This window comes from Marmota flaviventris, chromosome 3, assembly GCF_047511675.1.
Source record: "Marmota flaviventris isolate mMarFla1 chromosome 3, mMarFla1.hap1, whole genome shotgun sequence".
Classification (NCBI taxonomy): domain Eukaryota; kingdom Metazoa; phylum Chordata; class Mammalia; order Rodentia; family Sciuridae; genus Marmota; species Marmota flaviventris.
Genome location: NC_092500.1, coordinates 124,696,207 through 124,719,912, shown reverse-complemented (window position 1 = coordinate 124,719,912; position 23,706 = coordinate 124,696,207). Strand labels below are relative to the sequence as shown.

Here is a 23,706-nt window from a genome sequence, read left to right as displayed (position 1 = left end):
CTGTTACTAGTGTCTGTGTGCCTCAACACACTAGTTGCTTTCCTTAACCCTGTCCACATCTCTGTAAATAACCCTTTCTACAATCCTTTGAACCACCTGAAGCAGACTCTGTTTTCTTTTCTTTTTTTTTTAATATTAATTTTTTTTTGAGAGAGAGAGAGAGAATTTTTTAATATTTTTTTAAGTTTTCGGTGGACACAACATCTTTATTTTATTTTTATGTGGTGCTGAGGATTGAACTCAGCGCCCCGCACGCTACCGCTTGAGCCACATCCCCAGCCCCTAAATGTTCATTTTTTAGTTGTAGTTGGACACAAACCTTTATTTTATTTATTTATTCTTATGTGATGCTGAGGATCAAACCCAGGGCCTCGTACGTACTAGGCCAAGTGCTCTACTGCTGAGCCATAACCCCATCCCCCAGACTCTGTTTTCTTTTTTAAATATATCTTTTTTCAGTTGTAGTTGGACACAATACCTTCATTTTATTTATTTATTTTTATGCGGTGCTGAGGATCGAACCCAGTACCTCCCATGTGCTAGGCTGGTGCTCTACCACTGAGCCACAACTCCACCCCCGGAGACTCTGTTCTCTTTAAGACACTAATATATAATTCTTTATAGGGGTGTAGCACTCAGAGGAGGTGCTGGGGATTGCTCACCCTAATGAGGTTTGGGAGAAGACAAGAAAAGCCCTTTCCAGTTACTTAATCTGCCCAGAAGAAGAATTACCCAGTCAGGCAAGAGGCTTCCAGGAAAAGAGGGAGGGAGACTAGTCTCCAGTCACGCTAGTCACGGGTGAAGTTGTTTACAAGTTAACACAGGGCGTGGGAAGCATTTAGGGGAAGTCTGAGGTGAGAAGAGTAGGGTAGGCCTTAAATGTTGTTTCCACTGGCCCCCATCCCAGATTGATTGTGTCCTTGTGAGGAGAAGTTGAAGACGGACAATGTCTCCACTTGAGATTTCCTTCTCTGGGGTTCAAATTCAGCTTACCATGGTAAGATGCCTGAGGAAGGAGAGGAGTGTTCTCAGCCTTCCCTAGATGGTAGCCATTTTGTCTCTTCCCTCTCCACAACTCCAGGGTCTGTGCAGAAGGCCACCTCCTTCTTCTTCTAATTCCTTGCACAGCCCCATCTCAGTAAGGGTTCAGCTTAGTGGAAGAGGCTAGAGGCTGTGGGTTTCCAGCTGCTGTTCACTTTGGTGTTTTGGGCTTCCGCTGCCACCCTAGAGATCTGGCCTTTGATTCTCATATCCTCAGCGTCCCCAGAGAGGCACTTTACCTCAGTACAGTAGCATTCTGTGTACCATCACCTCTGGGAGAGACTAGGAGGGCTGACTCGTTGTGTATCTCCCCGCCCCGCCACCTTCCTGGTCTCTTGTCTCTCTCCCCCCTTCCCTCCCTCCCCCCCTTTCTCTCTTTGTTTCTCTCTATATATCCCTTTCTGTCCCTCCCTCTGCTTACACCTGTACATTTCTGATACTCTATTTCCCCATGCTTATGCCTCCTTTCAACTCCTGTGTGTGCCTCGTGCCAGGAACCTTTGGGCTCTCCTTCTCTTCTCACTTGGGGTTCTCCCTGCCTTTTCTCCTTTCTCATCCAGCTGCCACCAAGATCTAGTTCCTTCTATACTGTAAACAGGCGGCAAGGCTTCTTGCAGGAAAGCAAGCTTTTCACAGGCTTTGGTCTGTGGGTGGGCAAGGGAGATGGCTGCATGGTGGAAGGGACACAGTGGACAAAGGGAGGTGGGCAGATCATCTCAGAAGCACACAGAGGTCTCTGGGAGGACAGGAGGGAGGAAGGGAAGAAGAGAGAGACCCAGAGCAGCTGGTTAAAGCAACAGCCACTCTTCATACTGTACACAGAGCTTGGATGAGTGGGTTCTTTGTTTCACAAATTCAAAGAACAAAATCTACGACACTAGGGTGAGAACAAAGTAACAGGATTTATTAGAGTAGTAGAAAGAAAGAAAGCAGAGTTCCTAAAGGGGAGGTGTGCCAATGGGTGTCTGTTGTCTCAAGGGTTTTTTGGGTTTGATCTCTCCCTAGAGTTGATTTGTGGGATAACAGGATTCAGAAAGGGGCCAATCAACTCTATTTTGTCCTCTCAGAAGGTCTAGAGAAAAGTGATGTCTAAGACTTAATTAGCACAAGAGTAGGAGTGAGGATTTGTTGGCACAAGAGGAAGTAACTTTTGTAGTTGTTAACAAACTGTCCTCGTGGCTAGGATCAGCTGAGATCAGAAGCCTTGGTTTCTCAGTCCTCTCTTCTTCCTTTCCTTCTCTGAGACCCATTTTATGGCTGCCTATGGATGGTCTTTCTGTCTCAATACAATCTACCATCACATGCAAAGCTCAGAGTCTTACAGAAAAGGTAGAACAGAGGCAAAGAAGTGAAGAAATTCTGGGAGGGAGCCAGACATGGTGGTCCATGCCTATAATACCAGCAGCTCTTGAGGCTGTGGAAGGAAGATTGCAAGTTCAAAGCCAGCCTCAGCAACTTAGTGAGGCCCTAAGCAACTTAGCGAGACCCTGTCTCAAAATAAAAAGGGTTGGGATGTGCTCAGTGGTTAAGTGCCCCTAGGTTCAATCCCTGGTACCAAAAAAAAAAAAAAAAGTAAAAAGAAAAAGAAATTCTGGAGGCAAGACATACACAGACAGCAGCAGACCAAACGAGAGACAAAGAGGGACCAGGACAGGGATGTGAACAAAATGGCAACACACACTGAGTTCCGCCAGGGTGCTTGAGGTTCCTGCCACGCTCACCCCCTGCCCCCCAGGGTGGGATAAGGAGGAGGCTGGGGAGAGGAAGAGGGCACAGCCCTACCACAGTGACAGTCTGTGGTCCCACAAGCACTTTTATCTTCCCCCTGTTGCCCCCAGTCAGCCCACTCAAGCCTAGCCGCAGAATGCCCGCCCCACATGGCACCCTGCGACTGCTGACTGGCTTCCTACAAACTTCCTAGATATATGACCCCTCTGAGGGACCCCTGTGGTTCAGTGGCTGCAACCTCCGCCATCCTCTCCTTTGCCTCAACGCCCACGTAGGGGGGGCCCGCTGTGCCCTCCTTCCTTCCCTTATACCCCGAAAGAAGGGTACTGAACAGACGCTGGATCTTCAAGCCTTGCAAACCAGACCCTAACCCATTTAACTGTTCCCATCACCCAAGTATCCGGTTTCCCATCTGCATCAAAGTTATTTCATTCCACAAACATTTATTGGGTGTCTAAAATGTGCAGGACCTTTGACCACCCAACTCTCCTCAGTGTCACCCCACCATCATGACCAGGAACATGGCATGGGGCTGCTCTGAGGCTCTGCCTAGAACCAGATGATGGGGGCAGTTTTACTTAGAAGTAGACCAGACTGAAAGACTGAACATCTGTGAGCCTGTCCTCAGGAGCTCTTTCGTCTGCTCTTCAGGGGAGCCATTTTGTATCAGCCTACAGAATCTGACACAGCACACGAAATCTTCAAAACATGAAAGAGCAGTGATCTCCACCATCGTTTTCTTTTCCCAGCCTTGTACTCCGAAACATGTGTCTTATAAGAGCAGGTCATTCAGGAAGAGCAATCCCACTCAGAGTGGATTATTTATTTATTTATTTTTGGTAACAGGGATTGAACCCAAAGGTGCTTAAGCACGGGGCCACATCCCCAACCCATTTTTTTGCATTTTATTTAGAGACAGGGTCTCACTGAGTTGCTAAATGCCTTGCCAAGTTAGTGGGGCTGACTTTGAACTCACAAATCCTCCTGCCTCAACCTCCCAAGTCGCTGGGTAAAATCTTTGACTTATCAAAAATGGAACCTTTCTATTTTCAGGGATCAGACTGTACCCCAGGAGAACTCTTTCCCAGAACAAATCTATGAATTGAAGGCAGAGAACACCTGGCAGGCAGCAGGGCTTCAAAGCCATGAGATCTCAGAAGGGATAGGCCTGAGGCTGCAGAGGTAGCAAGCTGGGTGGCGCAGGGCATCTCATCTTGAGGGTTCTTGGGTGAAGAACCCCATTAAGCCTGGGGTGGGGGCGGTCTGCAAATACTTTTCTAACTCTATCAGCCTCCAAAACCAATAATCTTAGAATCAATTTTTCTAATGACATAGTTACCTAAAAATACGATCTAACGCTTTTATAGCATTTCATATCTAAGAGCTCAGTTATGCACTTTTTGACAATTTGAGCTTTCCTGTTTTTTTAACCAAGCCAACTAAAGTACAAGCACCTTTAGATATATCGATCAAAAATCCTTAAATGCACAAAATTGGACAAAATCTTTAAAATACATATGAACACATACGATTTTTAAAAGGTCACATAGATCACGTGGCCTATGAAATGCTGCATGTATGATTTTTGGTGTGAATTTTTAGTGATTATATTATTGGGAAAATTGATTTTAGAATTGCCTCTAGACTAGATTCCACTTCTTATTGCCCTTTTCTTGCCTTTACCATTTTTCCTCTTTTAATTTCTTATTTATAGGTTTTCTACACCTTAATACTTATTTATTCTTTTTCATTGCCCCCTCACCCCTCCTTAGGTCTTTTCTTCTCTTTGGTCTTCCCGTCTTCACCTCCTCCACTGCCCCATGAGTAGTTGCCTTCCACTGCCTTTCTCGGCTGTTTACTCTCTGATCTTGTGATTCTAGTCAATACCCCTCTGGAGAGTACCTCAGTGCCCTTCTTATGTTCTGGGCACTGAGCTATGCCTGGTACAGAGGCAAAAAGCAGTATGGCTTAGTCCTGGCCTCTTGAAACTCACAGTTCCAGTGGGACATCACTGCTTATGACCAGTTCTGAGAGAAATGCAAAAGAAGGTATCCCGGGTTGTGAGCACAGGACCGAGAGCCCAGCACATTCCGCTGCACCTGCGCCACATTCACCTCCCCTTCCCAGCTCCCTGAAAAGAAATGAAGTTGAGTGAGCCTCTCTTACCTCTGGACCTGTCTTTCTTCCACTCTGCTTCTTGCACAGATATGTCTATGTAAGGGCCTGGAGCTCTGTAACCAGGAGCCCAGTGGGGAGAGGGCTTTGTTTCCTCCGTGGAGAGGAACTTAAATAAAGAGACAGGAAGAACCCTCGTAGCGAGGCTTCTCTACCACCCAGGCTTGGGCCAACCCCCAACGTCAGGGAAGATGTCAGAGTGAAAATGCCAAAGTCATGGGAAAATTTTAAGCAGAATCAGGCCGGAGCCCATAGTGCCACTGTCACTGTTGAGAGGCAAGAAAAGACTCCCTCAATGATGCAGCCAGATCTGGTGGGGCTTCAGGGAAAGAAGTGAGAAGCACTTGTGAGCTTACGGTTTCCCTACGCTGATAACACTACTAGTTCAGCTTGCAACACCAATAATTAATACAGTGGTATCACTTACCACTTTGTAACTCCCTTTTGGGGGGGAGGCAGTTACAGCGATTGCATCCAGGAGTACTTAACCACTGAACCCATCTCCAGCCCTTTTTAGTTTTTATTTTAAGATAGGGTCTCACTAAGTTGCTGAGGCTGGCTTTGAACTTGAGATCCTCCTACCTCAACCTCCTGGGCCGCTGGGATTATAGGTATGCTCCACTACACCGGCCACTGCTCTTATGCAACTTCTCTTTTCACAACATATTGTACTTAAGAGTTGTGTTAATAAAATTAACATTTACTGCTTCATCAAGGGCATTCTTCAGTAAAACTGGCATTATTATTATTTTTTCTTTTTTTATTGCAAGTGCCTGGTTTGGTGCCACTGCTTTGATTTGTGCTAAGGCAGCAGTTTTATCCAGATTGCTTTTGCAACATCATTATGATGTCAACACAATTACAAAGAATAGCCAGTCACTTTTATAAAAATAGTTTGAACTTGAAGATACCCTGAAAGGTATCAGGATCTCCCAGAAGTCAATAGGCCACCACACTTACACTTTGAGAATGAGGACTCCATGTAATTTTTATTCATTCTTCAGGTTTTAGCTATCACTTCACTTGTCCCCTTGTCCCCCAAGTCTGTTTTCTCCTTCCCTTGTAATAGAGCCCTCATTTTTAGCTGACCTCATATATATATATATATATATATATATATATATATATATATATATTTTTTTTTTTTTTTTTGGTATCAGGGATTGAACATTGAACTCAGGGATGCTTAACCCCTGAGCCACATCCCCAGCTTAGTTTTATATTTTATTTGGATACAGAGTCTTGCTAAGTTGCTTAGAGCCTTGCTAAATTGCGAAGCTGGCTTTCAACTCACAATCCTTCTGTCTTAGTCTCCCAGGCCTCTGGAATTATAGGCATACACCACTGTGCCCAACAAAAATAAATAAATAAATACTTTTTTTGTAAAGAGGTCTTGCTATACTGCCCAGCTGTTCTCAATTCCCTAGGCTTGAGTGATTTTCCTGCCTTGGCCTCCATAGTAGCTGGGACTACAGGCATGCACCACCATGCCCAGCTTTAGATACATAGAATTAATAGATATTTCCCAGCTTCCCTTGCAGCAGGGAGGTGACCAAATAACTTATTTTCATTAATAAATATAAATGAAAGCGTTAGGCCATGCGTCGTGTCACATACCTATAATCCCAGTGACTTGGGAGGCTGAGGCAGCAAGATTGCAAATTCAAGGCCAGCCTGGGCAACTTAGCAAGACCCTGTCTCAAAATAAAAAATTAAAAAAGGCCTGGGATATAGCTCAGTGATTAAATGCCCCTGGGTTCAATCCCCTGCCGGGTTTCTGTTCTCGAGACTAAAAGGCTCAGGGGTCACTCCAGTTAAACTGGGCTAACTGGGCTACACGAAATAACCACACAAGAGACACAAATACCTTTTTCTTTGGGGTCGCTCTGACGGCTCCTCTGACCTTAAGGGTCCACAGGAAGAGAGAGAGTGAGAGCACACACTGACCCCTTTTATTGAGGAGAATTTATTTAAATGAGGCAAGGGGTCAGGTTTCAGGGGGCTGAGTGTCTTCATAATGTCCACTATCAGCAGGTTGAATGACACCTGGGTAGGCCACACCCAAGGGCACAGTAAGAGAAGGGAACACATACAAGGCACTTCCATGGAAGATTCTATCCTAAACAGGGAAAGGGGTTATATTACAAAGGAACAGGTGAGCATAGCTTCACCCATGGGGCTGTAGGAAGGCACACCCATGCACGAGACACCGACCCTCGCACCCAAGAAGGGTGCCACATTTCTGTGACTGAGAGCCTCAGCACCCAGCCGGGGAGTGTAACTCAGTTACATGTAAGGTTGACCTCCCACAAACCCCAGTACCAGAAAAAAAAAAAAAGAAAGAAAGAAAAATATTAGGTGCAACCTCTGGGTTGTTCCTTGAAAGAAGCCAACTATGGGGGCTGGGGTTGTGGCTCAGCGGTAGAGACCCTGGGTTCAATCCTCAGCACCACATACAAAAATAAGCAAGTGAAATAAAAGTGTTGTGTCCAACTACAACTAAGAAAAAAGAAAAGAAAGAAAGAAGCCAACTATGGATATCCCTTCCTAAGGCTTTCTCCTTGAAGGCTGGGCAGAATAGGAATACCAGTCCTATAGCTTACAGCCAGTCTTCCCTCATTTACATTACCTAGCAGCCTCCTGTAGGCGTTTAAGTTTGTGTCCTCTGCTCTAGTCTAAACCTCTCCAATCGTTCGTTCATATATTGAACAAGTGTTAAGTGTCTCCCAGTGCAAAGAACTCTGCTAGATGCTGGGGATGTGATGTTGGGTATAACAGATATTTTCACCCAAGCTCTGGCTTCTGACATGAACACTAAACAATGAATTATTTCATTATGAGTAGCCAAGTGCTACAAAGGGAGAAGCCCAGAGTACTGGGAGAGCTTATCACAAGGAAGCCTTATTTCAACTGAGAGAAGTGTATTGTAATCATTGTGAGTTTGGGTTCCACTACAAGTGAAAGAAAATCAAAATGAAGCTGGTAGTGGTGACATGTGCCTGTAACTCCAGCTACCAGGAAGGCTGAGACAGGAGTATCTTGAGTTCAAAGCCAACCTCAGCAACTTAGTAAGGCCCCAAGTAACTTAGAGAGATCCTGTCTCTAAAAAAAATTTAAAAAGAGCTGGATGTGGCCCAGTGGTTAAGTGTCCCTAAGTTCAATCCCTGGTATAAAAAATATAACAATAATTGTAGAAGTTCAAATGAGACTGTAATTTATTTCCCACATGAAAGAAGTTTGAAGGCAGGTGTTTCAGAGATGAGGAAGCACCATGCCATACCCTAGCCCCAGGATCTGGGTTTGTTTAAATCCCTGTAACTTCTATGATCATGACTTCCAAAGTTTGAGAAGGCTACCAAATTTCCTTGACTGGAATGCGTTTCCTTTATGATAAGATCTCTCAGTACCTAGTGCTTCTCCCTTCTTAGTACTTGTCCACTCAAATGGAATGACTCACTGTTTAGTGTCTATCTCACTAAACAAGATCATAGTAACTGTATGTCCCTTTGCACTCTACCCTCAGCAAACTAGCAAAGCAGCTTGGCCACCTGGTAGATGCTCAGTACTTATTAAATGCTTTTTTTCCTCTCTCTCTCTTTCTCTTTCTCCCTTTCTTTCTTTTTAGGTACTGGAGATTTAACCCAGGGGCACTCTATCACTGAGCTATATAGCCCCAGCTCGTTTTTATTTTTATTTTGAGACAGGGTCTCTAAGTTGGCAAGGCTGATCTCAATCAACCTTGTGATCCTCTTGCCTCAGCCTCCTGAGTTATTAGGATTATTCACCCTGGCTATAGATAAGACTGGCAGGATAATGTGATACAGGGAGAGTTTTGGGATAAGAAGATAGTCCATAAGGAGGAATCCTAACTTGTTGCTTCTGGGTTGGCTGGATTTATAAGCAGGATTCGATGGCCCAACTGGTGGGTCACCTGGGGTTTGAGTCAAGGTTTTAATACGCATTCAGAATGTGAAATTGACCTTGTTGTTGTTGATTTGGTAGCAGAGCTGTTAACTGATCAACTTCCCTTATCTCTCCTGCCCTCCATTCTCTGACCCTTTAAATTAAATTTGGGACATCCTAGAATTTTTCTCTTATCAACATGTTTGTGCAATCATCACCACCATCTATCTCTGGAACTTTTTCATCTTTCCCAACTAAAGTTTGGCACTCATTGAACACTCCTCATTCTCCCTCAGTTCCTGGCTATTGAATACTTTTTTTTTTAAATTTTTTTAGTTGTAGTTGGACACAATACCTTTATTTTTTTTTATTTTTATGTGGCGCTGAGGAACGAACCCAGCACTTTGCATGTGCTAGGCGAGTGCTCTACCCCTGAGCCACAACCTCAGCCCCTTGAATACTTCTTGAAGGAATGAATAAAGACTACCTTAGCAGAGGTCACAGTATAATCAACTTCAGGAGCCAGGTAATATAAATTTAAAAAGCTGGCTCGGGCTGAGGGTTTAAGCTCAGCCCTCACCTGGCATGAGTGAGTCCCTAGGTTTGGTTCCCAGTACTGCCAAAGAAAAAGGAGAAAAAAAAAAAAACGAAAAAAAAAGCCAGGCATGATGATGTACGCCTACAATCCCAGTGGCTCCTGAGGCTAGAACAGGAGGATGGCGAGTTCAAAGTCAGCCTCAGCAATTTAGTGAGGTATTGAGCAACTCAGTGAGATCATGTCTTTAAATAAATTGTTTTTAAAAAGGGCTGGGATGTGCCTCAGTGGTTAAGCACCCCTGGGTTAAAAAAAAAGAAAGAAAGAAAAAGACAAACAAAGGAGGTTCATTACTATAAACAAGAGGGAGGGTAGGGACTGAGACAAACTGAAGAATACCACCTCATCTAATAATTGCAGCTGCCACCTATGTAGCCCCAGTCAAGTAATACCAAAGTTGAAGTAATACCAAAATGTGAACCCAGAGTTGCCAGCTCTATCAAAATTTGTATAGAAAATGGAAAACCAGACCTTCATATAGTATCTCCTCATTTTAATGTTGGCAATGAATTTAATCTTGTTTTAACACTGAGCACTTCAAACAAAGCTTTCCCAGGGCTGGCTCTAGCTTCAGATCCACCAGTTTGCAACCTATGGTGGACTTGTAAAAGCCTTCCAGCTCTGTGTCTGTATCTTCTGCAATTGTCTATGCAGATGGGTTCCTAGGAGTCAACAGACTCCAAGAATCTGGCTTACCCTTCAGGCTTTCCAAAGAGGAAAAAAAAAAAAAAAAAAGGAAGAGAGAGAGAGAGAGAGAGCGCAAGTTCATAATGAACATTTAGCTGTGTTATTCTTTGTGTGGTTATATATTTTATTTAATCCCACAAAAGTAATAGGGCATAGATATCATTTTCCAGACCATACAGATGGGAAAACTGTGACACAAAGAGTTCATAATTCTAAAAACTTGGGAGGCTGAGGAGGAGGATTGCAAATTTAGGGCCAACCTGAGCAACTTAGCAGGAGACACGGACTCAAAATAAAGTAAAAAAAGTTGGGCATGAAAAAAAAAAAGTTGGGCATGGCAGTACATGCCTATGATCCCAACCACTTAGGAGGCTGAGGCAGGAGGATCACAAATTCAAGAACAGCCTCAGCAATTTATCGAGGCCCTAAGCAACTTAGACCCTGACTCAAATAAATAAATAAATAAATAAATAAAGTAAAAATGGGCTGGGAATGTAGCTCAGTGATAGAGTACCCCTACATTCCTACATCCAATCACCAGTACTACACTCAAAAAACTTGGAACTTGGGTGTAGCTCAATGGTAGGTTGCTTGACTAACATTTATAAGGCCCCAGATTGGATCTCCAACATTGAAAAAATAAAAGGAAAAAGAAAACAAATTGCTGAAGGTCATAGAGCTTGTAACCATAACTGGTAGAACTGGGATTTGAATTTATCTATTTGGATTCCAGTCCCTGGATTGTGCCCCTCATCACATTTGCCTCTCCTCTGCACTCAGAAAAGCAAATGGGAGGTGGGAACGGAATGGGGAAATGCAGGAGAGTGACATTGGCCAAATTATATAGTTATATTGTGTGCATGCATGACTATGTAACAACAAATCCCATCAATATGTACAACTATAACGCAACAATTTTGAAAATGTGGGAAAAAACAAAGAAAGGTGAAAATTATGGCTAAGAGAAGTCTTTTCCCATAGCAAGAGAGTGGGTTGAAGCCATTGGCCTCATCTGGGGCTTCTGAGACTTAGTATCACCATATCCTCACCTCTATAGAACCTTTTCCCATTTTAAAAAATTTCTTTTTTAATTGTACGTAACACAATACCTTTATTTAATTTATTTACTTATGTGGTGCTGAGGATTGAACCCAGTGTCTCACACATGCAAGGCAAGTGCTCTACTGCTGAGCCACAACCCCAGCCCCCATTTTCCCATTTTTAAAACACTTTCAATATGGAATCTAAACATTTACATTGAGGTTATAGCTCAGAGGTAGAGCACTAGTTCATAATGTGCAAGGCCCAGGATTTAATCCTAATAATAAGAAGAAGTTAAGAATAGAATGGTGGTTATCAGAAGCTGGGAGAGTAGGGCTGAGGAAGGGATAAGAAAGGTTGATCAATGAGTACAAGTTACAGTTAGGAAGAGTAATCCTGGTGTGCTATTGCACAGTAGGGTGACTATAGAGAACAATAATGAACTGTACACTTAAAGACGCTAGAAAAAAAGGATTTTGAAAGTTTTCCTGGGGCTGGGGATGTGGCTCAAGTGGTAGTGCGCTCGCCTGGCATGCGTGCAGCCCGGGTTCAATCCTCAGCACCACATACAAAGATGTTGTGTCCGCCGAAAACTAAAAAAAATAAATATTAAAAAAATTTTCAAAAAAAAAAAAGAAAGTTTTCCCCACTTATGGGGAATGATGGATATGTTTAACCTGCTTTAAGCATTACATCATGCAAACATGTATCGTAACATCACTAATGTATACAATTTTTATGTTTTTATATACTAGTTAAAAAATAATACTGGGGGTGTACCTCAGTGGTAGAGCACTTGCTTAGCATATATGAGGCCTTGAGTTTGATCCCCAGCACTGCAAAAATAAATAAATAAATAAATAAATAAGATTTTTTAAAAATGCACTCTAACATACATTTTTTTTCCATTTATTTATTTTTTTTTTTTTTTTGGTGGTGCATGCAAGTCAGGCACTCTACCAACTGAGCTATATCCCCACCCTTAACATACACTTTTGCACAACAAACTTCTTTTGGTAATATTGCTATTCTCATTTCATGGATGTAACTAAAGTTTAACAATCTGCCCCATTACATGATGGTAAGCATGGAGCATGGGGCTTTCCCGTGGTCTGGTGAAGAGCTATTTTTTTGCTGTATGTATTCTGTGTCTTCAGGCTGGAGGAGGGGGAGTAGGCCAAGAAGAGAAAGAAGAAAATGGTAAGCAAAGGGACTCCAGCATGGTGGGAGGCTACAGAGTGCAGAAAACAGTTTATCGGAGAACGCAAAAGGTAGCAGCAGAGTAGGGAGGTTGGGGGAACCAGGTGCAGCCTTCGGTGACCTCCTTACCAGGGTCATCTGCAACTGCACTGACACACTCTGCAAAGGGGCTGGAGTTGGGACTAGGAGGTGGAGAAGGGTTGCAGAAGCTATTCCCTGGGAGGCAGAGTCTAGCAGGGCCAACCCACGTCCCCCTACCCACATTCTCCCAAGTTTCATAATTTTTTCTCCTTTCTGTTTTTTTCTTCAGTTATGGTTCTCTAAATTGCCCTGATTAATCTCCAGTTTGACATCTTCCTACCTCAACCTTCCAAGCAGCTGGATTTATAACCATGTGCCACTGTGTCTGGCCTCCATGACCACTTTCTGCAACTCTCAAAGTATAGTGCCTGGGCTTCCCCCACCCCATGGAAGGTTAGAACTGTCACATCTCAGAGCCCAGCCTGGGCTCAGCCAGCTGACACCTGCAGCCCCTGGAGAAACTGTCAGCCTCAGAGTGGAATAAATAAAACCTGTCCCACCCCAACCCCATTCCCTTCAAAGGAGGAACTCCATTTTGTGGTGGGCCTGAACAGAGAAACCTAAGCCCTTTGCTCTTCTTCTTTGTAGAAGAATAGCAGAACCCTAACACTTCTGACTGATGGAGGATGTAGGGCAGGGCAATTTCTGGGCCTGCCTAGACTCCTGCCCTGTCCCATGGAGCTGAGACCAGTTCAGGGGCAGGATAGACACTGGCAAAAGTCTGACTGCACAAAATACTGCTTCCTGCCAGACACACTTGGCTTGCCAAGTTCTTGTACCTCTGTTTACTGCCAGAACATGTGAATAGTAGACAATGGAGGAGGCTGTCCAGTCCATGAAAAGACTGGGGATAGCTGGGAATGGTGGCACATGCTGCTTAGGAGGCAGGAGAATTCCAACTTTCAGGCCATTCTGGACAACTTAGGATAAAACAAAATGATGAAGCTCAGGGGTAGAGCCTTTGCCTTGCATGGGCCAGGTTCTGGGCTCCATCCTCAGTACCAAAAAAAAAAAAAAAAAAAAATTACACGATGAGCTTGAGTGTTGTGACACATACCTTTAATTCCAACCAGTTGGGGGGCTGAGACAGGAGGATCTCAAGTTTGAGACCAGCCTCAGCAACTTAGTGAGGCCCTGTCAGTCTTTACCACTGACAGTACTTTGTGCAATTAGACCTGTGGCCTGAGCAACTTACTGAGACCTGAACTAAAAATAAAAAATAAAAAGGGCTGAGGATGTTGTTCAGTGGTTAAGCACACCTGAGTTCAATCCCTGGTACCAAAATAAATAAATAAAGGAATAAGTGATGAGAAAGTGGTAACTTTCATCTTGTCCACTCTATCCCTCAGGAGGAAGCCAGTTGCTATGTCATGAGAGGCTGTGTGGGAAGACTTTGAGGCCTCTGGCCCTCAGCCACCTGAGTGAACCTTTTTGTAGGCAGATATTCTAACCCCATCAAGCCTTCAGATGACCACTGGCTTGGCCACATCTTGGCAGTAATCTCATGAGAGACCCATTACTGAAATTACTCAACTAAGCCACTCCTGATTCCTGACTGTGTGAGATAATGTTTATTCTTTTGAATTATTAAGTTTTGGGGTAATTTGACAATAGATAACTAATACACTCCCTTTCTACTTAAGGACCTGAGATGATTCCCCACCCATTCTCCCACTGAAGCACTTGAGCTCCTTAACTCCTAATGTCTCTTCCTGTCCAGGCCTCCCTTCCAGAACACTGGTTTACAGAAATCCTGGTCTGTGTGGTGTAGCGCAGTGGTAGACCATGTGTCTAGCATAGCATACATGAGGCCCTGGGTTCAATCCTCAACACTCCAGTTAAAAAAGAAAGGAAATGCCAAATGAATTAACTCTTCTCTCTGGAGGCCTTAGGAGGCCCCCCAAAGAGCTGGAGATTATCCTCCTGGCTGGAGAGTGGGGTTTTGTAGGGAGAAGATGGAAGAGTCAGGGATGTCACTCTCTAGGAGAGGCCTCAGGAGAAACATTGTATGCACAAGCCCTCGGGCCCCCTCTTCCTTCCGCCCTTTATTTTCTCTTTCTGGGAGGTGGAGCAACAAGGTGGTCCAGCACTCCGCTTCTGTCCCTTCATGAAAGAGCATGGGGAAGTCCCTGCATGAGCCCCAGCGAGTCTTTGATGATTCCTCTCATAAGCCCAAAGGGCATAGAATGTTATATAGTAGAAAGGAAAAAAGCCACCCACAGAACTTTCCAGGAAACCACTGCCCTGTGAAAGCATGGGGCTTCCACTAAGGCTGTAGAGAATAGGGTCCTGTGGCAGAGCTGTGGAATGTCCTCAGCAGCTCCCCCAACCCCACAGCAGGTGGTGGGAATGATGCTCTGGAGACTTTCAAAGAAGCCCTCAGGACTTTGTTTTAGTGTGATCATCCCTGGCAAGTGCTACAACTTCCTCCTCTCTGTGCAGCTGTTTCTCCACCTGAGGCAAAACAAGAATCACCACCACCATCTTGAGGCTCAAAACATCAGACTACCTCAAATGATTCATTATTCAGGCTTCCGGGGGTGGACCCCTTTCCCTAAGGCTTCACACAGAACGATGGTGTCACTCTCTCCATTCTCCGTCCCCAAGTCTGTGGTTATTGTATCTCCTATCTCCACAGAGACAGTCTTCAACCTCATTATTTGTCCCTTCATGTCACTTTGCACATGGCATACAGGTTCAGAGCAACAACCAAAAAGGCAGTTTGTCAACAGCAGTGCATATGCCACTATGTACCTCCCACTCCTGCAGGCTCCCCACGATTTGCTTTCAATATTTTGTTCTCCTGTAGAGGGCTAAAGTTCCCTGATAGACAGAGCTGTCTGCAACCAAAATTTAGGGCCTCTACCCATTACAAATGGTGAGACGATATGCCATGGGCTGAGGCCCAGTGTGCTATGTTAAAAAGGCCAACTATATGGTCCAGAGGATCTCTCCAAGAAAGACAGAGAGGAGCGCAAATGGGCATGGGGGTCTTCAATATCATTATTGGCATAACCAGAACAGGCCCACTTTTTCCTTCATTCAATAATAGAAATTCAGACAAGTACATTGCATATGAAGAGCACTTCACAGTTTTCAAAGTTCTTTTATTATTCCATATTCACAACCCATTTTGGTGGGTTGTTATCATTATCCCTTTTATTTTTCTTTTTGAGATAAGTCTCACTATGTTGCCCAAGCTGGCCCCAAACTCCTGGACTTAAGCAATCCGGCTGTCTTAGCCTCCTCCGTAGCTGGGGCTACAGACACGTGACAGCACCCAGCCATTATCCCATTTAATAGGTGAGAAAACTGAGGCTCTAGGAGATTGGTGACAGTCACATCAGCAGAACCAGAATGAGAAGCCAGGGCTCCTTACTCTCACAGCTTCAGCAACAGCCAGTTGCCTAGATGCTGTTTTTCCTCCCCTTTGTCAAACTTGCATGATAACTCTGCAAGGGTCAGGGCTGTATCTCCTAAAACAAGCAGTTCGGTTCCTCTCCTGCAAGGTGTGTAGGACATGCGAGAGCTGTTGGGTGTACAGAGAATATGCATACCACAAAGCAGTGCCTGCACACCCTGTTGATCTGTGCCCTGCTTTATTCACTGCAGTGTGAACTCTCATAGTCGGCCCAGTGACCTCCTGTGGGGTGTAACAAGCAGTGACCACTGGGTGGCAGTGTGTTCTCATGCCTGGGACTAGAAAAGTGGCCAGGGCTAAGGTATGTGGGGGTGGGGCAGAGGTAGGAACTTCAGCCAACTGCCTAGAAAGGTTGTGAGAGACCCGCTCTCCTCCTGGAGGGCTTGACACGGCAGGGTTCCTGTGTGTGCTCGTGCGTGCGTGCGTGTGTGTGCGAGTGTGTGTGCGCGCGCGCGAGCGCGCATACGTGCCTGTGGCCGCGCGCTCCTCTGCTGCAGCCAGGGGGCCTAGAGCAAGTACTGAAATGCAGCTGAGCATGGGGTGGGCCAGAGGCACAAAAATCTAAAGGAATTTTAGGGCAGCCAGCACAATGTGGGCGGAAGGACGGAGGAGGGGGCTATAGAGGTAAGAGAGGGCTTTTTGGAGCTTTAGAAAGATGATTACCCAGGAGAGAGAACAAGAGAGAGACCAAGGAAGAAACACAGCGGTCAGAAACAGAAAAGGGGAAGATGAGGGAGATTGGCTGGAGAAAATAGGTTAGGAGGCTGGCTGGGGTGGGAGAAGGGAGCCTCTAGAGGCCTCTAGAGGCTGGGGAGAGATTGGAACCTTCACTGGACAAGAAAGAGCCAGACTCAGGCTTGCTGCTGACAGGGGATTTATTTGGTCTGAGCTGCTGAGATCTGCCGATTGCCTCAGCCCCAGGTCAGAGGTGCCTTGGCTCCAGCTCTGACTCCAGCTCCAGTTCAGGCTCTGGCTCCTGCTGTGGCTCCAGCTCCGGCTGTGTCTCTGGCTCCAGCTCCATCTCTGGTTCTTGCCCAGGCTCCTCTATTTTGCTTTGAGACTGAGGAGGGTGAATCCCATGCTCTAAGGCAGAAAATCTTCTGGGCCTCCACTGAGAGAAGAGATGGAGAATGATAAAGGGAAAAGGAATAGGAAGGACACTGAGTCCTTCTATTTTTTCCCCAGTCCTCTGCCTTCTCCATCTGGTTCAGGGCCTTCTCTCAGCCCCTTCAAGCTTCCCAGGTATAAGTAGGTCCCTGTGGAAACTTATGAAGGAAGATGGAGGGCTGATGACAAATTCAGGATCCATTTTGATCATCTTCCCTGAGACAGGTGCCAGATAGCATTCTGAGGAAATTGAGAGAGGAAGCCAGTGGGGTGAGTATCCCTGGCTCACCTGTCTTCTCCAACGGTGAAAGCCAAGGGCTCCAGTCACCAAAAGGAGCAATGAGAGGGCACCAAGGATGAGGAGAGAGAGATGGCCTGCCTTGAGGGTAACTGGAGCTCTCCCAGAGCGTTGGGCACCTATAGACAAAACACAGAATTAGGAATAGGGTCAGGGATAACATGGACATTGTGCCACTCTCTCATACTTTACAGATGCAATAAGGTCCAGAGAGTTTCAGGAACTTGTCCAGGATGGTTCCACTAATTAGTAGGAGCAATGGGTTAGGCCTGGACTTGAGGTCAGGTCCCTGACTAGAACAACAACTCAATTGGAGAGATATTGAAAGAAAAGAGCTGGGGATGGGGAGTGGCAGGAGGAGTTCTGGAAGGGTGATCAAGATGATTTGCTTTTGAGTTGGGGCCATGGCATTTTGGGGCCTTAGACCTGTTGAAGACAGCTCTGGGATGTACACCACTGCTCCGAGAAGCCTCTCTCCTTGGTAAAGTTGGCATTGCCAGGATTGGGAAAGGAGCCTGGCCTCTTGCATCTCCAACCAGGGTCCTGGGGTACTCCTGGACCTCCTGTCCATGGGGTTCCATACAAAACGCTCATATCCTGATGCTGGAGTCACCTCACACAGCAGTTTCCCCAGGGAGCCAGGTAACCCAAAGAGTTTAGGAGTCACTGAAAAAAAAAATTAGAGGAGATCTCTTGGGGTCCTGACCTGGTTATAATACCACAGATTCTCAGTCACCCTGCTTTCACCAGGGCTCTGGTAGGGCAAGGCTGGGAAGAAGGTTAGGGGTCATAGTCAAATTAATCTTGACAATGCTTGGTCAGATTTCCCCTTGCTCAGTAACATTCCAGATTCCCTATTGCCTTTAGAACATGTTCAAACTCAAACTGGCACTAAAGGCCACATAAGCAATATTATTTCAGATTCTTTTATATTACTTTCTCCTGAAATGCTCACACCATCAATATCAATCAGGTAACTTGGCTCCCAATATGCCTTGCAATAGTCCCCCTTCTGTGATTTGACTCACATCAGTGCCCACTGCCTTTGTGGTACCTCTGAATGAACTTATCCCCCTTTCTGAAAGTTTAGAAGACAGTGAACTGACCCAGTGGTTGAGAGACAGAGCATTCTCAAAGCTGTACAGGATATTTGGAGCAGACAAATGGTGAAGGGCCTTGACCTGTCTGAGTATGGCATATGGGGGAGGTAAGATTTGATGACACAGACACCTGAGTTTAGACAATGAGTCTGGCATGTCCCCGCTGTGTGACTTTGAGAACATTCCTTCTCCATAAAATGGGGGTGGGCTGGGTTTACAGCTCAGCTGGTAGAGAGCCTGCGTCACATGCTCAAGGCCCTGGGTTCAATCCCCAGCACCCCAAAAACAAAACAAAATATAAAATGGAGGTAACAATATCCCTCCAATTGAGTTGTTGCACATAAAATGGTTGGCCTAAAAGAAGACACTGGACAGAAGGAATAGGTGGGCTTTGGTGACTGACTGGACGTGAGGAAGGAGGACTCCAGGGTTAGGATGAGTGGAATTCCAATGGAGTTAATGACAGTCTAAGTGAGAAAGTGAATTGGCATAAGACAATAATGGGGTTCAGGATGAGGCTGAGGACTGTAGAAATTCTCAAAGCAGGTAGATATTTGGAATTGACTCTGAGGAGGCATATTATTTATTAGTGTATTCATTTATTTTTGCAACCAATATGCATTATTAAGCACCTACTATGTGGTGCTACTGTTACTAAACAGTAACAGGTGACAGGTAACTACTGCAGATGTTGCTAAAATGTCATGGCTAATAGCTACCAATCAATTAACATATTTTTTGAATGCTTTTTTTTTCTGTTTGTTTTATACTGTCTTAAAAAACCCTTGCTCAGTAAATATTTGCTGACCAAGGGGCTGATTTATTAACTCCTTCCAAATCCAGGCAACTTCCTGAAACTTTAACCAGAGCCCTAGCCCCAAAGCAAAAAGAATTCTAGAAATATATTCTACCTACTTTGAATCATTCAAGCTTTTGTCACCTCTCGGAACTTCTCAGACCCTCCCACCAGTTCAGACCAGGGGAGTCCCTTAGAGAACAATGGAACATTTATTTTGTGACTCAATGGGGAGATTTTCAGTTTCGGTTCTTTATGAAGGGGATGAATAAAGAAGCCACAACTTGTGATCCTGGCATCATGGAGTGGATTTGCAGTATTTGACCAGCCCTTCTCCCAGTCCCTGCTCCCCTGGGATGAGAACTACTCCTTTCCCACCTGGGGCTAACCTGTGATGACTGCCAAAGTGATGGTAGCACTCAGCTGCTGCCCCTGTAGGTGGATGTGGCAGGTGTAGGTCCCAGCCTGGGCCAGGCTCACAGCCTCTAGATGAAGAGTGAAGTTGCCATTGTCTCCAGCCACCAGGAGGTCAGGGCCTTCCCCAGGAGGGGACCACTTGGCAATGAGGGAAGACTGGGTTCCCACACCAGGAGGCAGGTGGCAAGGAAGCTCAGCCCTTGAACCTGCTCCAGCATACACTGTCAAGGGCACTGAGGGCTCAAGGCCTGGAGAGAGAAGGAAACCCAAAGTTAAGCCAAGGGGAATGTTCCAGTGTAGTGGGATGGGAATGCTGCAATTGTAGGGAAGGGAGGCAGAGGAGTGACATTGGGGCTGGGGATGCAGATCAGTGGTAAAGCACTTGCTAGGCCCTAAGTTCAATTTCCAGTACCACAAACAAAAAAAGGTGAGGGGGGCGGGCAGGGAGATTGGGCTAAGAAGAGGGCTAAGGAAAAAGTAAGGTGGATGAATTTAGGAAGGGTAGAAGGGGTGCATGAGGAAAGGGGAGGCTGTCACTGGCTTCAGAGGGAGTGACATCTCAGAAATCCAGAAAGTGATTCTAACATGGTGGTACATGCCATTAAGCCCAATAATTTCCGAAGCTAAGGCAAGAGGATTACAAGTTCAAGGCCAAGTTTGAGGCCAGCATAGGCCACTTAGCTTGACTCTGTCTCAAAATTAAAAAAAAAAAAAAAAAAAGAGGGTAGGTAGCTGGGGATATAGATCAAGGGTAAAGTGATGCTGAGTTCTATCCCCAGTAACATATGGGGAGTGAGATCCAGAAAAAGTAAGTTGGGCAAGCAGGAAACCAAAGGTTGGCAAATGAGGCTGATGGCCAAGAGAAAAGCTAGAAGGGGAACTGGCAGTTAAAAGGCTGCCACATGGGGCTGGGGATGCAACTCAGTGGCATGCAGGAGACTAGGGTTCGATCCCCAATGCTGCAATAAATAAATTTTTTAAAGGTTGCCAGAGAAGAAAGGGGTCAGGCATGTAGGCCCAGAGCAATCAGAAGTGATACCAACTGCTGAGAAACTAGTTTTGGGACCCATGAGTCAGGGGGGTGGGGGGGGGTGGAATGTGGGTGGGGTAGGAAGGGGTAGTGGTCAAGGGTAAAGGCAGATTAGAGTAGTTACCCAGAACAGTGAGGTTGTACATGACGGAGACGTTAAAGCCATCACTGTAGGTAATGATACATCCCCAGGTCCCAGAGTCCAAGGGGCTGACTTGGGGCAGAAAGAGGAAGCTTTCAGCTAAATGGTGATGGGGGGACTTCTGGACAGGGACTTGGCTTTGGCCCCGGAACCAGCGCACAGAAGCTGGGCGGTCAGGACGACTGAAAGAGCAGTTCAAAATGACCCAATCTGAGGTCCTGAGAGATCCTGTGGGGCTAGCAGTCACTGCAAGGAGAAAGAAGACTTGATCAGCCCCAACGGAAACATATTCCAACCTAAGGGCCTAACCAAGCCAGAAGCTCCCAGAAACAGGGATCTTGTTTTAGATTTACCTTCTCCCCTCCCCCCCAACCTCTACTCCCCTCCAGCTCAGTAGCTAGCACCTGGAGGAGTTTTAATGTGGATCACTAAGAGTCCTTGATTTCTTTCCATTATCCCCTGCCCCCAGTTTACTAGGCATCGCTTTCCCTTCTCTTTCTCTGGATCTTGCCTGAGGATGCCCATGAAGCCCCTCCATTCCAAACATATCTGAAATGAATCACTGTGGCCCCATGCTCTACCCTCTCTCTGCAGAATAGGTGCCTCCCCACCTCCGCCAGGGCAGTCCTACTGTGGGTGGGCAAAGAGAGGGGGGCTCCAGGGGTGACACAATCTCTCCAAAGGGCCCTCCCTGCATTACACGTGCTTCTCCTGGGGCAACTTTCACTCATCAATCAAGTTCCCGCTGCTTCCTGTACCCTTCTGGAGGCCCTCAGGCAGGGCCTAGGGCACAGCCTCTACCGCAGCCCTTCCTGCCTCGGGAGCAACAGCGGGGAATGGGGGACCACCTCCCCCACGGCTCTCCCTCGTCCCGCCCCACCTACTAGAGGCCTGGCCCACACGTAGACGGAGCCGGCAGGCTAGGGTGCGGTCCTTGAGGCGCACTGCAGCGTGGTACTCGCCAGCGTCGGAGAGCAGAACAGGACGCAGCCACAGTGAGAAGTCCCCACGCTGGAGGCCACGTTCCTCCAGCTGGAAGCGGGGCTGCAGGGGCAGCCTCCCGCTGCGCAGGCCTCCTGGAGCCACACTCAGCAAGGTGTAGCGTTGGGGCCCCATGCCCCGGGGCGAGGGCACCACAGAGGCGAAGCTTTTAGACAAGGGACGGCTTAGGGTGGGAGCAGGCGGGTCACTGGGCAAGAGAAATAATGAAATTGAGAAATTAGGGGTTAAGAAGTCCCGGAGAAGATACAGTCCAAAAACGCTTTGAGGTAGAGGAAGCCCGCCCCCAAGAGATCTCTTGACTTCCAAAGCACTCCCCAACACACTCACACACCAACCCCATCCCCTTTCCTGTTGGGCCAGCACCATCCACTAATGGAGAGGTTACATACTCTGGAATGCAGATGTAGGAAAGCAGCCTGCAGAGGAAGGGTAGAAGGGGTGCATGAGGAAAGGGGAGGCTGTCACTGGCTTCAGAGGGAGTGACATCTCAGAGGAAGGAACCAGACTGGTTTGGATGTTGAGCTATGTCTGGATACCATTAGTGCTAGATTGGGAGGTTCTGTTGCCCATGTTTGGAGTACATACCTGTCTGGTTGATGCTGCCAGGTGACAACTCCTCTCCGAAGAAGACCAGGATTTTGGAAGGGGATTGTAAGTCTGCAAGGAAGGTGGGCAGGAGTCCCCTCCTGAGCCCATACCACCAGGACCTCTTTCCCAGGGTCTGGAGCCTCCGCTGGAGAAGCAAAAGAGAGGCCAATGGGAGAGGCCATGAGCCAAGAGACTTAAGAGTACAGAAGGACCTCAATGTTTCCCAAATGAGAAACAGGATAGAGGAAGGGCTTGGGTTTCTTTCTGCCTCTTCTCTGCCAAGGGAGAGACTGAAGAGAAGCTCTGGGAGTGCAAAGACTTGCTCAAGAAAGGCATTAGAAGACTCCACCACAGAGCTAAGGACCTCAGGATCTTTCAAGCCATGGAGAGCTCCCTGCTGGCCCCCTCTTGTTGGTCGGGAGGTCAAACTTCCCCCCATCCCCACCTTACCTGGAGCCACCCACAGCAGTTGCAGAAGCAGCAAACCCAGGAACTGAGCCTCCCACATCTCCCCTATGGCCTGGGCTGAGCTGAACCCTCCAAAAAAAGGAGGTCAGAAAAGGGAGTGGGGGTCTGAGGAATAGAAGAGAAATTCTACAAGGAGAAAGGTAGAGGGAGGAAATCTAGAGGAAAGGAAACCACCAAGAGGGAGGCCTGGAAAGGAGGACCAATAGGCTGAATTTCAAGGGGAAAGATGGCCAGATAAGGCAGGGGTGGTACACCCCAGGGACCAGACTGTGAGTAGCAGAGGGCAGAGCAGAGGCAAGGTGGCTGTCTTGAGCTGGGATGTTGTTCTACTGCTCCCAGGGCCCTGGCCCCTGTCCTTCTGCTTTCCCTCCACCCTCCCCGTTGCCCGCCCCCCACACCCCAGGGCTTATGGTTTCGCTTTGCAGTGGAAAGTCTGAGGGGGTTGATTCCCAGCAGCATCACCCTCCACCTCTGAGGTAGCGCTCCCCTTGTTTACTTCCTCAGTCTTGGGTCTCCCCACCACCGCCTTCTCACCCTTCCCCACCCTGCAGACTCTTCCCTCTCCTTGGTACCTCACACTCTTCTCTCCAAATATTTGAGAACTACCCACTTGTCCATCTCTAAACTACCTCCTCAGTCCCAGCATTCACACTTTCATCTTCCTTCTCTGCTCATCTCCTCCTTCCTTTAACCTCCCAGAATTGCATTTACCCCTGTAGACCTGTTCCCCAGCTGTCTATACAGTGTCTTCTGGGAACAAGATAGAAATGAAACTTCACTGCACCCTACATGACAGTAGAAATGGGGAAGGGAATGTCAGTGTGTGAATAGCTACATTCTTTCAAGCCTTCATTCTGTGCCTGTCACTATATTGGACACTTTATAT

The 23,706-nt window shown here is 46.5% G+C and overlaps 2 protein-coding genes across 6 annotated transcripts in view; both read right to left on the bottom strand.

The window, feature by feature from the left end:
- Cd4 (CD4 molecule) overlaps window positions 1–5,067 on the bottom strand; it is a 31,921-nt gene extending 26,854 nt beyond the window's left edge. For all 4 annotated transcript variants that reach the window (XM_027951230.3, XM_027951231.3, XM_027951232.3 and 1 more), the window contains exon 1: window positions 4,936–5,067. The gene's annotated coding sequence lies outside the window, so the exon portion shown is untranslated. The remainder of the gene's footprint in view (window positions 1–4,935) is intronic.
- An 11,662-nt stretch (window positions 5,068–16,729) lies between these two features.
- Lag3 (lymphocyte activating 3) lies at window positions 16,730–23,196 on the bottom strand. Of its 2 annotated transcripts, XM_027951235.2 has the most exons (8): window positions 22,803–23,192; window positions 22,350–22,497; window positions 21,647–21,951; window positions 20,745–21,008; window positions 19,563–19,838; window positions 17,704–17,943; window positions 17,269–17,396; window positions 16,730–16,983 (listed from the first exon to the last, which is right to left on the bottom strand). In XM_027951235.2, exons 1-8 carry the CDS (start codon window positions 22,858–22,860, stop codon window positions 16,795–16,797), a joined length of 1,608 nt encoding a protein of 535 aa, XP_027807036.1. In that variant the 5' UTR covers window positions 22,861–23,192; the 3' UTR covers window positions 16,730–16,794. The 2 variants fall into 2 exon arrangements, with proteins under 2 accessions (XP_027807036.1, XP_027807037.1); XM_027951236.2 differs by lacking the exon at window positions 17,704–17,943 and having other exon boundaries at window positions 22,803–23,196.
- Between the last annotated feature and the right edge of the window lie 510 nt (window positions 23,197–23,706).

What these genes read in the sequence shown, in the direction of transcription:
- Lag3 (XM_027951235.2), bottom strand. Translation starts at nt 22,860, where the DNA reads ATGTGGGAGGCTCAGTTCCTGGGTTTGCTGCTTCTGCAACTGCTGTGG. An exon ending in TGGCAGCATCAACCAGACAG is followed by an intron (nt 21,952 to 22,349) that starts GTATGTACTCCA and finishes TCTCTTGCCCAG; the next exon opens with TGACCCGCCTGCTCCCACCC. An exon ending in TTCACCGTTGGAGAAGACAG is followed by an intron (nt 16,984 to 17,268) that starts GTGAGCCAGGGA and finishes CTCTTCTCTCAG; the next exon opens with TGGAGGCCCAGAAGATTTTC.